This window comes from Chiloscyllium punctatum, chromosome 42, assembly GCF_047496795.1.
Source record: "Chiloscyllium punctatum isolate Juve2018m chromosome 42, sChiPun1.3, whole genome shotgun sequence".
Taxonomy (NCBI): domain Eukaryota; kingdom Metazoa; phylum Chordata; class Chondrichthyes; order Orectolobiformes; family Hemiscylliidae; genus Chiloscyllium; species Chiloscyllium punctatum.
The window spans coordinates 12,422,474-12,439,845 of record NC_092780.1 but is presented as its reverse complement, the minus strand read 5'-3'; the positions used below and the strand labels follow the sequence as shown (position 1 = coordinate 12,439,845).

General features: G+C 43.0%; 1 protein-coding gene across 2 annotated transcripts in view; it reads right to left on the bottom strand.

Annotated features, from left to right (window-relative positions):
* Window positions 1–17,372, bottom strand: part of rapgefl1 (Rap guanine nucleotide exchange factor (GEF)-like 1) — a 111,080-nt gene that overhangs the window by 15,068 nt on the left and 78,640 nt on the right. For both annotated transcript variants that reach the window (XM_072561410.1, XM_072561409.1), the window contains exons 9-12: window positions 16,735–16,832; window positions 10,059–10,181; window positions 9,025–9,203; window positions 3,835–3,925 (exon numbers count right to left, since the gene is read on the bottom strand). In XM_072561410.1, coding sequence (XP_072417511.1) covers window positions 3,835–3,925; window positions 9,025–9,203; window positions 10,059–10,181; window positions 16,735–16,832 — 491 coding nt within the window. The remainder of the gene's footprint in view (window positions 1–3,834; window positions 3,926–9,024; window positions 9,204–10,058; window positions 10,182–16,734; window positions 16,833–17,372) is intronic.

The window sequence follows — 17,372 nt, the reverse complement described above, 5'->3', positions numbered from 1 at the left end:
ATTGCGTTTTCAGTATGGGAAGTGACCCTTTGGTCTATCATGTCTATGCTGGTTATCAAACATCCATCCTTTCTAATCCCATTTTCCAGAGCTTGGTCCGGAGCAATTTTAAGCGTTTTTATCCAACAAGTTCTTAACTGTCCTGAGGGTTCTTGACTCCACCACCCTTTCAGGCAGTGAGTTTCAAACTCCCACCACCCTCATTTTTCCTCTAATCCCCTCTAAACCTCTCACTCCTTGCCTGAAAACTGGTTTGTCTAGTTACAGACCCCCCTACTAAGGGGAAGTATCTCTCCTTATCTACATCCCTCCGGACTTAGTCTATATCAATCAGGTGCTCCTTCAGTTCGAAGGGAAACAACCACAGCCTATCTGTTCTCTCTTCATAGCCTTGGCCCAGGTAACATCCTGGTGAGTCTCCTCTCACCCTTTCTCATGCAATCGCCCTTCCTATAGCACTCCAGCTGCGGACAAATTAACTCTTTATACAGCTCCATCAGAACCTACATGTCCATCTATTCAGTACTTTGATTAATAAAGATACCTATTCCATATGCCTTCTTAATCACCTTATCTACCTGCCCTGATGCCTTCAAGGATCTATGGGCATGCACACCAAGGTGCCTCTGATACTCCATACTTCCTAAGGTCCTACCTTGTACTCCCTTGCCATGTTATTCATCCCAAAGTGTCACCTCACACTTTTCAGGATTAAATTCCATTTGCCACCCTTCAGCCCATCTGCATCATCACGTAGTCTAAGGCTTCCTTCCTCACTATTCACCCCATTTTAGAGTCATCTGTGAAATTATTGATCATATCTCCTACATTCATGTCCAGATCATTAACAGAAACCACCAAGAACACATGACCCAGAATCGAACCTTGCGGCATGCCACTGGACACAGGCTGCCAGTCACAAAAGCTACTTTCAACCATCCCCCCCCCCCCCCCAACCCCAATATGCGGAGTTGAAGTGGATTGGAAATCAAATGATCGTTTTCAATCAGGGAACTGGCATATGGGGCTGAACTGCCTACTCCTGCTCCTAGCTCTCAAATTCAATTTGGCAAGTTCCCCTTGTTAAAGGCCCTAAAGAAATTCATGCAGATTATTAGATCAGCCGCACTGCTCTCATCGACACACTGAATCATCTCCTCTAGAAATGTAATCAAATTTGTTGGACATAATCAATTCTTTACAAAGCCACGCTGATTATCCTTGATTAATCTGTGCCTTTCCAAGTAGAGATTAATTCGGTCTGTCAGAATGTCTTCCAATGATACTAGAATCACTAGCCTGTGCTTCCCTAGTTTATCCCTATCACACTTCTTGAACAACAGTGCTACATTAGCTCTCCTATGGTCAGAGAGGGCTGGAAAATTAATATCAAGAGCTCCTGTAATTCCTTCCCTTGCCTCCTATGGCAACTGCGGAGGTATCTCACCTGGTCCTGGTGTCTCTTCCGCTTCCATGTCCACTAAACTGCTAATAACCACTCACTCTCATTGCCAGCTGGTTAAAGTACAGCATAGTCCCTCTTCCTGATTTCAAAATGTCATCCTTCTCTGAAGGGGTTTGGTAGGACAGATGCTGATAGGACGTTGCTGTCTGTGGGGTGATGTGCGTTTAGTGCACACACGTGTTTGGGTGCGTGGGTGAGAGTGAAGATGTGTGTGCGTGCACATGCTTGCATTCATGTGTATTTGTGTTCAAGTGTGTTCACATGTATACATGTTCATCTGGGTTTGTGTGTTCATGTGTGTGTGTGCTCCTGTATGTGCTAATGTGTGTGTATTCATGGGTGTCTGTGTTTGTGAGTGCATTTGTATATGTGCATCTGTGTTCATGTATGTCTGTGTATATGTGCTTAGTTTTGTGAATGCATTTGCACATGTATGCCTGTGTTTGTACACGCAAATGCATGCATGTGTCAGCGGGGCCGTGGTTTTGCCAGCGAACATACAACATGGGAACTGGATTAGGCTATGCAGCCACTTTAAGACTACTCCATTATTCAACAAAATGATGGCTGATCTGATTTCGTCCTCATCTCCATTTTCTTGCACAGCCCCAAACCATCTGAATCTCTCATTAGGCAAGAGTGTTTCTACCTCGGTATTGAAAGTAGTCAATGACCGCACCTCCACCACACTCTGGGAAAGGGTGTTCCAAATGGGATGTTGATCTCCACAGACAACAAGTGTACCAGGCTGTGCTGCCCACATTATAGAACCAGCCACCTCGACTGCAAAGACAAGATGGGAGATCCATTTTCTGGACTGGGCATGGTTACACAATGGATTGCAGCCAATGGATAATGGAAAGTTCTGCTCTTAGCAGCACTTCAAGCTGTAATTGAATCCTTAGGTTTCCTTCCCTCCCAAAATCGGGAATGACAAACACTGCAGCCACCACATCCATTTCTCAAACCAAACATCCTGGGGATGTGGACACTGCTTCAGTGCCCATCTCTAAATACCCTGGAGAAGGCATGTATGAGCCAGGACCTTGAACGGCTGCAGTCCATCCACCCACAGTGGCTGTTCAAGACAGAGTTCCAGCATTGATGCAGTGAAACTGAAAGAATGATGATAAATGTATGGTTATCCACTTTGGTGGCAAGAACAGGAAGGCAGATTACTACCTAAATGGAATCAATTTAGGTAAAGGGGCAGTACAAAGAGATCTGGGTGTTCTTGTACACCAGTCAATGAAGGTAAGCATGCAGGTACAGCAGGTAGTGAAGAAGGGTAATAGTATGCTGGCCTTCATAACAAGAGGGATTGAGTATAGAAGCAAAGAGGTTCTTCTGCAGCTGTACAGGGCCCTGGTGAGACCACACCTCGAGTACTGTGTGCAGTTCAGGTCTCCAAATTTGAGGAAAGACATTCTGGCTATTGAGGGAGTGCAGCATAGGTTCACGAGGTCAATTCCTGGAATGGCAGGACTACCTTACGCTGAAAGACTGGAGCGACTGGGCTTGTATACCGTTGAGTTTAGAAGACTGAGAGGGGATCTGATTGAGACATAGAAGATTATTAAAGGATTGGACACTCTGGAGGCAGAAAACATGTTTCCGCTGATGGTTGAGTGCCGAACCAGAGGACACAGCTTAAAAATACGGGGTACACCATTTAGGACAGAGATGAGGAGAAACCTCTTCAACCAGAGAGTGGTGGCTGTGTGGAATGCTCTGCCCCAGAGGGCAGTGGAGGCCCAGTCTCTGGATTCATTTAAGAAAGAGTTGGATAGAGCTTTCGAGGATAGTGGAATCAAGGGTTATGGAGATAAGGCAGGAACAGGATACTAATTAAGGATGATCAGCCATGATCATATTGAATGGTGGTGCAGGCTCGAAGGGCAGAATGGCCTACTCCTGCACCTATTGTCTATTGTCATATCTTTCCAGGTCAGAATGATGTGTGGTTTGGAGGAGAACGTGCATCCACCCCCAGGACATCTTTGCTCATCTCCTCTGTCCAGACCTTTCATGATTTTGTTCATCTCCATTAAGCCTCCTCTGAACCTTCTCATCTCCAAAGGAAATGGACCCATGTTCTCCAATCTGTCTGCAAAACCGATGCTCTTCATCCTTGGAAACACGCTCATGAACCTTTTCCGAACTCTCTGCATTGCCTTCACATCCTTCCTAACGTGCAATGCTCAAAATTTGATGCAATAATCTAGCTGGTGCTGAATCAGTGTTCCTTTACAATTAATTTGAATTAATCGTATAGTAGCAACCTATGCTCGCAGTAACCATGACAATGGATGTAAACAGCTCAGTACAGTGTGTTTAGGCACAATCTGATTGTTTGGTGAGCCACTTACCTCCCAGGTTAGGCAGAGGCGGCTGACAGCAGCATTGCACAAGCCCATGACGATGGCAAAAAACGAGAACAGGTTCTGCTTCTCTTTACAGCTGGAAGGTGAAGGGAGACGTTAGGAGTGACATGGATAAACAGGCAAAATACTGCTGCGTACCGGGGAGGGGAAGCTCAACCACAGTGTTTTCCCACGGCTTTGAGTCAACTCCTGGTTATAGATAGCACCTCCAACATGTAAAATGCCCTGAGGCGCTCCACGCCTTGGTTTAAAGGAGCAGAGTTGTCACGTCAAGAAAAGGAGTAACTGAGCGACAAAAAGCTTAATTGAGAAAACGTTTTTTGTGGACTTTTCATAAAGATGAGTTGGAAGGCCAGAAGGGCTTCACAGGTGACATTGGAAGACAAAGGTTTCAGATGTCAAAACTCTTGGTTTTAACAACTAGCAATGAAAAATCTAGCTATCCCATTGCTATATTCAACAAAACGCCCACTTAAGTTTACACAGCATTTATATAGTCACAGTCATACAACACAGAAACAGACCCTTTAATCCAGCCAGTGCACACCGAACATAATCCCAAACTAAACTAGTCCCACCTGCCTGCTTCTGCCCATATCCCAACAAACCTTTCCTATCCATGTACTTATCTAATGGTCTTTTAAACACTGTAACTGTGCCCACATCGACCAGTTCCTCAGGACATTCAGTCCACATGTGAACCACCCTTTGTGTAAAAAATTTGCCTCTTATGTCTTTTTTTAAAATCTCTCCTCTCACCTTAAAAACACGCCCCCTCTTCTTGAAATCCCCAATCCTAGGGAAAAAACACCCGCACGGTGGCTCAGTGGTTAGCACTGCTGCCTCACAGCGCCAGGGACCCGGGTTCAATTTGCGCCTCAGGCAACTGTCTGTGTGAAGTTTGCACATTCTCCCCATGTTTGCATGGGTTTCCTCCAGGTGCTCCGGTTTCCTCCCACAGTCCAAAGATGTGCAGGTTAGGTGAATTGGCCATGCTAAATTGCTGGTCGTGTTAGATGCATTAGTCAGGGGTGAATCTAGGGGAACAGGTCTGGGTGGGTTGCTCTTCGGAGGGTCGGTGTGGACTTGTTGGGCCGAAGGGCCTGTTTCCATACTGTAGGGAATCTAATCTAATCTAGTCCCCTCATGATTTTATAAACCTCTATAAAGTCACCTCTCAATCTCCAATGTTCCAGTGAAAAAAGTCCCAGCCAATCAGCCTTTCCTTATTACTCAAACCTTCCATACCCGGCAACATTTTGGTAAATCCAAAACTTCCAAACAATCCAAAGCTTCCAAAGCATATCAGAGGTGAGAGATGAAGGTGGGTTGTGCAGTTACATTGGCCTGTAAAGATAGGAGTTGAGGGAACTTTTACAATTAGGGAGAGAAGGAATGACACAGAGGAGTTTTAGAATGGAAACATCAAAGGTCAGGGCTGGACTCAGCTGAGGTCTGAAATGGTGGAGCAAAAAGGAACAGGCATGTACGGGAACCAGAGTAAACTTGATCAAAGGCAAAATAACAAATTCCAGGACAGAATTTTGAAGAATTGCACAGGAGTTCCACACAAGTTCCAACTGAATATTTACCTTTTAACTAACATCACTCGAGCAGATTACCTGGTGGGAGGCTGCAGTGCATAGATTGACTGCCACGTTTCCTACATCACAACAGGGATTACACTGCAAACAATTCACTGGCATTAAGGGCCCTGGAATATCCCAAGGCCATACAAAAAGTTAAATAAATCAAAAATAAATGTTTTATTTATTTCAACTGCAAAAACACAATGGAGCAGATCTCAAAACGTGGGGAGTGTGTTACACCTGGGATTCATTCACTGCAGCAGATAGAGGTCATCAATCTCACTACAGTTCAGAAGTAGGATGGAGGCACAAATTAGGGAGTAATTGTATTGCTGGACACCCCCGCAGAGTACACAACCACACAGTGGTGTTGAAATTGCCTCTGCTTGTGACATATAACCTTAGCATTTTACATGGTCAGAAAATCATGTGCAGCACAGGACTGACCTTCCTATCAATAGTCTCAGGCACCAAAGATCTGTGTTAAATCAGAAAAGTCTCTTTTAGAAATCTGTTTACATTTGTAAAGATGCACATATCTGGAGATGAATTAATTTTTCTCATGTTAATGTATCATAAATTATCTTAATAAACAAATTATTTAATCTTATTTAGATAAATCTATTATTTAATAATTACATAATTAAAAATGTAGATATATTATTTAATGAGCTAATGAACAATTTCCGATTTCTAGCATCAATAATATTCTCTTTGTTTGATATTATTACTGGTTATCTATTGTCCGTGTCCCCATCAGTGTTAGGTGGTGATGAGAGCAGAGTTTACCCACAGAATTGATTATCCCTTGTGGATTAACAGCATGTACAGTCCACACAAACAGGATCGCTGCGCTGAATTTTCCTGCACGCTGTTGTGGTGATGATAGTGACAGCCCAATATCTAATTCCTATCGTCAGAAGTCACACGACACCAGGTTATAATCCAACAGCAGTGCTTCAAAAGCTTGTACAAAGTTAAAAATCACACAACTTCAGATTGGAGTTGAGTGATTGTGGAGTATAGGATTGTAAGATCTTACAATCTCCAAACTCTTACAATCTTATACTCCACAACCACCTGATGAAGGAGCAGCACTCTGCAAGCTAGTGCTTCCAGTTAAACCTGTTGGACTATAACCTGATATTGTGTGATGTTTAACTTTGTACATCCCAGTTCAACACTGGACCTCCATACCAAAAGCTTGTAGTTTCAAATAAACCTGTCAGACTCTAACCTGATGTCGTATGGCTTCTGACTTTGTCCATCCCAGTCCTACAATGGCACCTCCACATCATAATCCGTATTGGTTTGTGATAGAGAGAAGTTTTACTGATTCATTTCAACTCCACACGTCTGGATTTCCAGTGTTGACATTTGGGTTTAGCTGAATGGGCGCTGAGGGAGCTGTCGGTTTAAGGAATGTGCACTTTCTAGGACAGGCCTCGTCGTGTAGGTGACTGTACGCCACCCACTTGCTGATTCATAGCTGGCACTCACTGGGTGGAGCCAGTCAATGCAGGACGTGGGGCCCCTTCAGTTCAGTGAGTGGCAGATGTTGCGGTTGCTGTGAAACTAAAGCTGCCGATTATCTTGTGCGATCTGTCTAGACTGTCTGCAGAAAGTGAGATCTGATTAATGAGTACTCCAAACACCTGATCATAAACAGCATCCTTTATCTCAACTGCTTTGGTTCATTCACCAGCCAAGAGCGATTTTTATCAGTTCTGGTAAACTTTCTGTTTCTTTCACGTCCCCCTGGAATTGCGTTAGAGAACAAACCGCATCCTGTACCTTTTTGAATGAGTGGTCGTGGGACCGAGCAATAGGAGCTTGCGGCTTTGGTCGAACCTTTCCTGGGAGAGATTTTTAATTGACCTGTCCAGCTCTGAAGCAGATGCAACTTGAACTCAAACCTCCTGGTTCAGAAGTAAGGACACTACCATTGTGCCTCAAGAGTCCTTAAGCTTTCTTTTTATTTTTGTTCAGGGTGGCGCTGGCTAGGCTATCACTCATTGGCCATCTCTAATTGTCCAGGGAGCAGTTAAGAGACTATTACATTGCTGTGGGTCTGAGTCACATACAGCAGACCAGGCGAGGTCAGCAGATTTCCTTCCCTGAAGAGCATTAGTGACCCAGCCTTGTTTTTATGGACAATCAGCAATGGCTGGCATTAGGTTACTTTTCTCAATTCCAGGTTTTTAGTTAGTTCAAATCTGATGTTAATCCTTCTCTTTATAATGTGTCAAAGGGACTGTTTGACCAACAATGGTAAAGCAGGAACAAACTTGTGAATAACAGAAGCAACTATCTTAACAACAGGATTAGTTTAGTGTATGACAGCAACGTGTAAAAGCTCCATTGGCTGGATAGATTTAATGACAAAGGAGCTGTGGAAGACATGGCTGACATTGGGACCGAGAGCTGGACTCTTTGATTCTCACCCAAGACTGTCCAACATCAGCAGGATGGGAGGAGCCGAATGCATTTACCAATGTTAACCCTTGCAGAATCAAAACGTAATACTAAATATTTCACTTGCTCTTGATCTATAAGATAAGCTGGCACCATGCCCGAGAACCAAGCTGAATTTGAAATGCCAATGTCATGCTGAGGTTTCTGCATTAAGGTCAAAAGCTAGCAAACTGCAGTAGGAACTTTGGCTGATTTTATTTTCCTTGAGCATTGAGGTCAGTAGTAAGGGGCACTACTATGGAGATCAGTGAAAATGACTTGCAGTTATGTTGCAAGGGTCACATCCTCAGGACTGTCCCTAACCACTTCATGGTCAATAAACTATTTCTGAAGATTTGTCATGGTAGTTATTGTGACAGCCTATGCATTCCCAGTCACGCACTTTCTCTTATGATTTTACATGATATGGGTATACTGACAAGGCGAGCATTTGCGGCCTATCCCTAACTACCCTTGAACAAAATGGCTTACAAGGCCATAGGTCATTTCAGAGGTCAGTTGGATCTGGTGTTAGATGGAGATTCCTCCCCAAAAGTAAACCCCTTCAAAATTAGTTTCAAGGTCAACATTAGAGACTGGCTTTCAATTATAGTAATTCAATTTAAATTCCACCAGCTCAGATTTAAATGTGTATCATCAGAGCATTATTCTGTCTCTCTCAATCACAATGCGACCGCCTCTGCTCTCAGACAAGCAAATTAGTCAGTTTCTAAATGCGTCGTCTTAGACATGAAGCTGGCCACTGCTGGAGCACCCATCTTTGAAACAGTGCCACAAGACCTTTTATGTCCAATAGAAAGATCCCATACAAAAAAGCAGCATCTTCAATACAACAATACAACAATCAACAATACAAAACTCAACTCAACAAAGCATCGTTCTAAATTCTTGTAGCTGGACTTAAATTTTCAACCTCATGAGCCATAAGCAAGAGCACTGCGAGTGTGCCAAGCTGACATTTACGCAGCACAGGCAGGATGAAGCACCAATGAGTCCAAGCCGAAATAACGTGGTGGTAAAACTGTAATGTTACCAATCTGGGGTCGCGAGTTTTCTCACCCCCTCTATCACAGACACTAACCACACTTTGTGAACCCAGGTGAGTACTTACAGAGCTGCGATATTAATGAAGGTTTTGAGAAGCTGCACTCGTTTGCCCAGGCGTTCACACATCAGTATCTCGGTGGCCACCCAGTGTTGCACCTCACTGCACCGTTGCAGCACCAGCTCCAGGTTTGCTGTTCGCCTCCGAATACTCTCGTTCCGGAAGACGTAATGGATCAGCTCCAGCTACAAAGAAATCAGCCAGCGTATTAACACAAAGCAGAGAGAGTTTATAGTTAACACAGGCCATTTGGCCCATTTAGTCTCTGTCAGTGTTTACACACTAAGTCTCCACCTAGACCCCTCCCCTTATCTTTCCATTCCTTTCTCCTCAGTGTTTATCCGGCTTTCCCATACATACTGTTTTGATAAAAATAGAGATTGCTGGGATCAGGTCTGACAGCATCTGTGGAGAGAAATCAGAGTCAATGTTTCAGGTCAAATGACTCGCTGAGGAACAACCCAACACATTAATTCTGATTTCTCTCCACAGATGCTGCCAGACTTGCTAAGCTTTTCCAACAATTTATATTTTTGTCTCCGCATCCACAGTTCTTTTGATTTTTATTTACTACTTTTTTTGATACACCTTCCCAGTTTCCCTACGATATTAATCAATAACTTATTGCTCAAATTTTACCCTTCAGTGTGTCGAAAGTGTGACTGGCAATGCCAGCATTTGTTGCTCACCCTTAATTGACCTTTAATGACCCTCAAAGGGCACTCACATCGCTCTGGGTCTGGAGTCACACGTAGGCCAGGTCAGGTGAGCACAGCAGATTTCCTTCCCTCGCAACATTAGTGAACCAGTGGATTTTTATCACAATTTGATGATGGTCACAATCATTGAGATGAGCTTTCACTCCCCAGCGATTCATTAAAATGTATTAATTGGTGGAATTTAAATTTCCCCTGTAGCCACAGAGGGTTTTGAACCTGTGTCTGCAGAGCATTAGGCTGGTCTACTGGGTGACTGGCCCTCTGTTTCCCCCATTAAATGCTATGACAAGGTGAGGTGTGAAACTTGCAGGAGGCCAGTACCTCATGCACGCAGTTTAAAAGCTCCCAGTCAAACGTTGTGATCTGGTTAGCCATTTCCACCATGTTCATTTCATTGATTTCTGGTCCTTCATGAGGGAACCGTTCGACAGCTGGGGGAGGGACCTGTGAACCAATGAGATAACGGAATCAGAACAGAATCATCATTCACATCACACATTAGTCAGTGATACATTTGTAATCATTTTAAACAAGGATGCTGGCTTCTATCTAATACTGAACGCCATCGATGTAGCTTCTGAAATTATAGTGGAACAAAATAGCTGCTGAACAAATCGATGGAGAATAGCCATTTCTAAAACCTATGCTTCTCTTGACGTTTATTGGTTTTGTAGTGTTATTCCAAAGTGTACGCGTCACTGACAAAGAACATGTGTGTGGAACCTCCAAAATTATTTTACAACCAATTTCAAATGATTATAGGGGTGAACAGGACTGGCATTGTAAGCACCGCCCAACCCCACAGTAAATTAATAAATCGACAAATAATTGATTTCTAACAGTCGAGGGAGGAATATTTGACCATGGAGAAGTCCTTGCTTTTATTATTTTTTTATCCATCATTTCTATCTAGAACAGAATTCGAGGAACAGGACCATTGGAATTGGGTAGAGAATTAGGTCATTCAGCACTCTGTGTCTGCTCTGCTATTGAATGAGATCATAGGACAACGATTAACAATCACAGCTGATAAACAGCATCTCTGACCATGCTGCACCTCCTCAGAGAGGCACTGAAAATGTCAGCCTCGAATACAACCTGATTCCATCAATGATGTGTGAATCTTTTTCACTCAGGCGCTGACTACATCTAAAACAGAACTGGTCAAGCCAGACTTAAGATTGCAACGCTACAATACTTTCCAAAACCAAGTCTAGTCCTGTTCTCAACACATAACCACTGTCCCGACAGGAAAAGCAAAACAATGCTTGCATTTACACAGCACCTTTCACATCCATTGGATGTCCCAAAGTCCTTTACAGGCCAGCTTCTGAAGTAGTTTGGCAGTACAGACCAAGTATTGCTAACAGAGGACACACTTTGTTGGTGCTTTTCATCTTGCAATCAGCAGGACACTTTACAATAAATGACAATATAGAGGGGAACAAAGTGTTTATAATGCAGGAGAAGAACATTTGGATTGGTTGGCAGGTAGAATTCGATTGGCAGACACATTAGCATTGAGAATGCACCAGATGATTGACAACTAACTATCAAGTGTGTTTAAATTTAAACCAGTCAGGTTGGTTCTGATTGGTAAAGACAATGTCCTGAGCAGTGAACTGGACAATGGTTATGCCTGTTTTGTTCCATTGAACCAGGTGCTATGTTTGCACGTTCTTTCTGCCTTCACAAAACAAAGTCTTGCACAATAATATATGTGGTCTTTAAGCACTCGCATTTGTACCACATTATGGGCCCGACAGACATCTTCAATGTATCTTTTATCAATAATACTTTGGAAGTGTAGCCAATATTGCAAAGTAGGAAACACAGTTGTCAATTTCCATCGGAATTACATTGGTAATTTACTAAACATTTTAAAATTTTGACATTGTAAAAGGAAATGGTTGAGTTTTCAGACACTGATATACACATTATTTCCAATATTATCGTTTATATGTTCAGCTCTGTGCTTAACAGCTCCAGGCATAGCCCTGATGTCTGTATGATCCAGTTAACAATTGTTTTCTCTGAAAATGAGGTGGGGGTAGAATAAGATAATTACAGAGGCAGTGACGGGTTGATTAAATACAGGTGGTTCTTCTATAACAGGCTGGTTGCATTCTTGTGTAATAGAAAAATCGTGCTTTAGAAACAGCACTGAAAGCGTTGGCAATGTAATCACATTGCATTGAGAGTTTGCGTTTAAAAACAGTGTCCTCAGTTCGTCAATTACATTACAGCGAATTGTAATTGTTGACAAAACACAGCAGAACGACCTGTACATTGCATTACACTAATTAGTTCAGCAGCTTGGGACAACCTTGTTAATAATCAAGATTTCTAGAAAGAGTGCACAGGACATTTATTAATTGCGTAAACAGAATTCATGTAATTGTTTCACTCAGCTGTCCTGGTACCTTCGCCTTAGCAAAAATGAGTAAATTCTAACAGTTACTTTGATGAAAACATGGACATTAACAATCTGTTCAAACTCTGATGGTTTACTTGATCAATTAGGATGTAGCAGTGTAGCTATTACTTTTTTAATATATGGTTTTCCTAGATTTCTTCAGGAGATGCTGTACAAGAGCCTGCTATATCCCAGTGTTCTGTTCATTTGGTCATCCAGCAAGTGGGATCCCCAGCATTGAAAGTGAAAGGTGCTGTCTGATTTGGGATTGACGACTGGAGATAAGTGATTCTGCCTCAGGAGAAGGCCAGAAAGCAGAGTCTTTGTGGTGAGCTCAGCCAGAATGGGAATTGAACCCTGACATCACTATGCATCGCAATCCAGTTGACCAGCTAACTGAGCTAAATGATGTATTTCAGTAGAATGGGAAAAAGTGAGGACTGCAGATGCTGGAGATCAGAGCTGAAAATGTGTTGCTGGAAAAGCGCAGCAGGTCAGGCAGCATCCAAGGAGCAGGAGAATCGACATTTCGGGCATAAGCCCTTCTTCAGGAAGAAGGGCTCATGCCCGAAACGTCGATTCTCCTGTTCCTTGGATGCTGCCTGACCTGCTGCGTTTTTCCAGCAACACATTTTCAGCTATTTCAGTAGAATAGCTATCAAACTCAAGTTCTTGCCATAACCGTACTCTCCCAGTAGAAAAAGTAAAGGTTCTGAAGAAGGATCAATGCACCCAAAAACTAGATTCTTTCCACAGATGCTACCAGACCTGCTGAGTCTTTCTAAGAATTTCTCTTTTTGTTGAAGCAAAAATACTTGCATTTATATAGCACCTGATATTAGCTAACTCAGTACCAACAAAGGACTATCAATCACAGGTTTAAATGCTTTTGTTTGAACTCAACAAATTATTTGGCCATGTTGTTAACAATAAGGAAGCAAAACATTCGTAAACACAATTCAAAGATGTTCTCCAAACCAGACCAGCAACTTCTTTCTAAATTAATCCTGTGCTTTCCCTGCACGTTAGATGGATAGATTTTTAATTTGTCATCGATTAAAGGCTTATCAGGAGAGGCAGATGTAGTGGAGGTCAGGCTGAGTAAGGCCACAATTGTGTTAAACAGTAGTGCAGACTTGAGGGGTAGAATTGCCTCTTCCTGCTCCTAGTTCTTATGAAATTCTCCTCATTCCAATCGCTACTGTCAACTTGTCTAGTGACAGGAAATCACGTCACACAAACACATTCATTGGGAGCAGAACTAAATCAGTGGGCCCCTCTAGTCTGCTCTACCATTCAATAGGATTAGGGCTGATCAGATATATCCACATCCCTGCCTACCCCAAAAAGCCACTGCCTCCCTTATTAGTCAAGAATCTATCTCTGCCTTTAAAAGTACTGAGTGGCCCTCCCTTCACTGCTCTCTACAGGAGAATTTTCACAGACTCATGATCTTCAGACAAAAATAATCTTTCATTATTCAGTCTTAAAGAGAAGATTCATTATTTTTAAACTGTGTTAAACTGTGAATAAGCTCAGACTTTTCTCTCTGGAGAGGAGGAGGAAGAGAGGAGGCCTGATCGAGGTATACAAAATAATGAGGGGAATAGAAAGAGACTTTTCCCCAGGGCAGGATTGACTGATACGAGGAGGATGAGTGGTGCTGGAAGAGCACAGCAGTTCAGGCAGCATCCAACGAGCAGCGAAATCAACGTTTCGGGCAAAAGCCCTTCATCAGGAATAAAGGCAGTGAGCCTGAAGCATGGAGAGATAAGCTAGAGGAGGGTGGGGGTGGGGAGAAAGTAGCATAGAGTACAATGGGTGAGTGGGGGAGGAGATGAAGGTGATAGGTCAAGGAGGAGAGGGTGGAGTGGATAGGTGGAAAAGAAGATAGGCAGGTCGGACAAGTCAAGGAGACAGTAACTGAGCTGGAAGTTTGAAACTAGGATGAGGTGGGGGAAGGGGAAATGAGGAAGCTGTTGAAGTCCACATTGATGCCCTGGGGTTGAAGTGTTCCGAGGCGGAAGATGAGGCGTTCTTCCTCCAGGCGTCTGGTGGTGAGGGAGCAGCGGTGAAGGAGGCCCAGGACCTCCATGTTCTCGGCAGAGTGGGAGGGGGAGTTGAAATGTTGGGCCACGGGGCGGTTTGAGGAGTCATAGATTGAAGATATTAGGAGGAAGGTATAAAGGAGAGGTCAGAGGTAGGTTCTTTACGCAAAGAGTTGTGAATGCATGGAAAGAGTTGCCAGCTGTGGTGGTGGAAGCAGAGTCATTGGGGACATTTAAGCGACTGCTGGACATGCACATGGATAGCAGTGAGCTGAGGGGTGCGTAGGTTAAGTTACTATAATTTACATCAGGATTAAACCTCGGCACAACATTGTGGACCAAAGGGCCTGTTCTGTGCTGTACTTTTCTATCTTCTATGTTCCTTATTTTAGTCTCTCCACAAAGGGAAACATCCTGTCAGCATCCATTCTGTCAGGCCCCCTCGGAATCTTCTCTCTCGAGTAGATCACTTCAGGTTCTTCTAAACTCCAGTGGATACAGGCCCAGACTTTTGAACATTTCGTCACGCGATAATTGCCTCATCCCAGGTTGGACTTTGGTTAAGCACAGTTCACTATAAAAAGATTTGGGATAGGTGGGGCAGTTTTTGCACAGATGACTGGTGTTATCTGGCATTTGCTAGCACAAACTGGCACTGCCCTCTATTCCATTATCATTACTGCTTTCATTACATCTAGTCTTGACTATTCCAACACATGCATGGCTGGTCTCCCACATTCTACCTTTTATAAACCTCAAGTCATCCAAACCTTTGCTGCCTGTGTTTAGTGAGTTGCAAATTTTGTTCCTCTATTGCCCCTGCACTTGACTGATTCTCAGTCAAGAAATAAATTATCCTTCATAGAATCATAGAAGCCCTACAGTGCAGAAGCAGGCCATTCAGCCCATCACATCCACACATTCCATCTGAAGAGCATCCCACCCAAACTCATCCCCCTGTCCTATTCCTGTAACCCAGTGTTTGCTATTGCCAATCCATCTAACCTGCACATCTTTAGACATTAAACTCTCATTTTATTTTGTCGATCTCTCCATGGCTTCACACCTACCAGTTTCTGTAATCTTCCATGGCTCCATGTCATCAACAATCTTCTAATCCTAGACCCTTGTGCATTTCCAATTAAATTACTTCACCCACTGGTGGTCACACCTTGTGTTGTCAAGGCTCCAAGTTCTTTATTTCCTTACCTTGCTTTTCTCCCTCAAGTCATACCTTAAACAGTTGGTCATCTGACCTAATATATTTTTGTGGCCAGACGCCATGTTTTATTTTAGTGTTCCTTTGTAGCACCTTGGTATATTTCATTAAACTAAAGTCTCTACATAAATACAAGTTGTTGTTTTAAAGTAATCAATATTTTTAAGTTAATCTCATCGCTTCTTTTTCACATTGTTTTTAAGTAAATTTGTCCTTACCCTCCAATTTCTGTGGCAGGAAGAGAGTTTGTCTAATACCTCCTTTGCCTGTATTTACATTATCTCCACTTCAAACAACATTAACAAAAACATCTATATAGTGTTGTACAATGCTCCAAAGCATTTCCCAGAGGCATTACCAAACAATATTTGCTATCAAGCCATGGCCATGAGGAACTAAAATTTGGTGGAAAAGATGGGTTTTATGGAGAGTCTAAAAGGAGGAGAGCTAGGGGGAAAGACAGAGAAACGTCCAGAGGTGAGGGTGTAGACAGGAGGTCTTGTGCAATGGGTAGTGTCCTTACCTCTGTGCTAGAAGCTCACAGTTTGAGATCTGCACTAGGCTGTGGTGGCCATGAAAACATCTGGTTGTCAGCTTGTCAATCCCTTCAATACACCCAATGGTAAGCAGCAAGAGCAGCAGAGACTCTTGGTCAGCAACCCTGCAGAGGGATAGGGCAAACCCCTGCAATACTTTCTTCATCTGCTCCATCTGTCCAATGGAAATCCATGGCACAGCCCTCAGAAATGAGACTGGAGGAACTAACAAATGAGACTGAAGGAAAGACACATGGGATGTAGAAACTGGAAGGCATGGCCATTGATGGTGCAACATTTGGGAGGCAATGGTACTATTACTAGATAATTAATTCAGAGACCCTAGTAACCATCTGGTTCGAATCCCAACAAGGCAAGTGGTGGGGCTTGGATTCAATTAAACATCTGGAATTAAGAGTCTAATGATGACCATGAATCAGGAAAAACCCATTCACTGATGTCCTTCAGGGAAGGAAACTGCCATCCTGATCTGGTTTGGCCTACAAGTGACTCCAGACCCACAGCAATGTGGTTGACTCTTAACTGCCCTCTTGGCAAATAGGGATGGGCTATAAATGCCATCTAGGCAGGGACACTCACAGCCTGTGAACAAATTAAGAGTAAAATTGTAAAATGCAGATGCGTAAGATTCCAGAAATGGAGGTGCAGAGGTTTACAAAGTTTGAAAAGATTACAGAGACAGGAAAACATAAGACCATGTTGGGATTGAAAACATTATTGGATAGTTCTGAAATGTAATGGGAGGTTTCTGTCTCACCAGAGACTCCACAGATTCCTTTGTACAGGCAAACAGGTGAGTGTTAACGCCCAAAGTGGTAAACACGGAATCTTCGTCCAACCGAAACATTGTTTTCTCTGCAAACAAAAGTGAAAAGAAAGTGTTTGAGAATCACATCGGAGGCACAGGTTCAGTGTTACTATGGCAGCAAAGAATCAGAAGATGAAAGTGCATTAGGGACCTTTACCAGCCTTCGCTGACTGCTCTTGAGAGATTAAACTGGACCCATTTGAAATTTCCAATTGGACAATCATCAACTTTGACTTCCACCTTTTCCAGCATTCAATCTCCCTTTTAAATAAATTGCACTTTCTAACAAACGTAACATAATATCCCGATCACAGTTACATCATTCTGCTCTAATCCAGCCACTGATTCTTTGAACTTCTAGTAATTTGAACTCATCAGCAGGACCTTTGTGTGGTTCCTTCTTTTACTGTGACAGTCAGCGGTCTTGTTGTTGACTCCTAAATTTCAAATACACTGGGGGAACTCCATTCTCATCTCTGCACTGAAACCCTGCAAATGAGTTCAATAAGTTGCAACTCCTCCAGTCAACAAATATCTAATTCCGAATATCTGATAATCTGATGCTCCTGCCTGCTAATGTTGGAAAC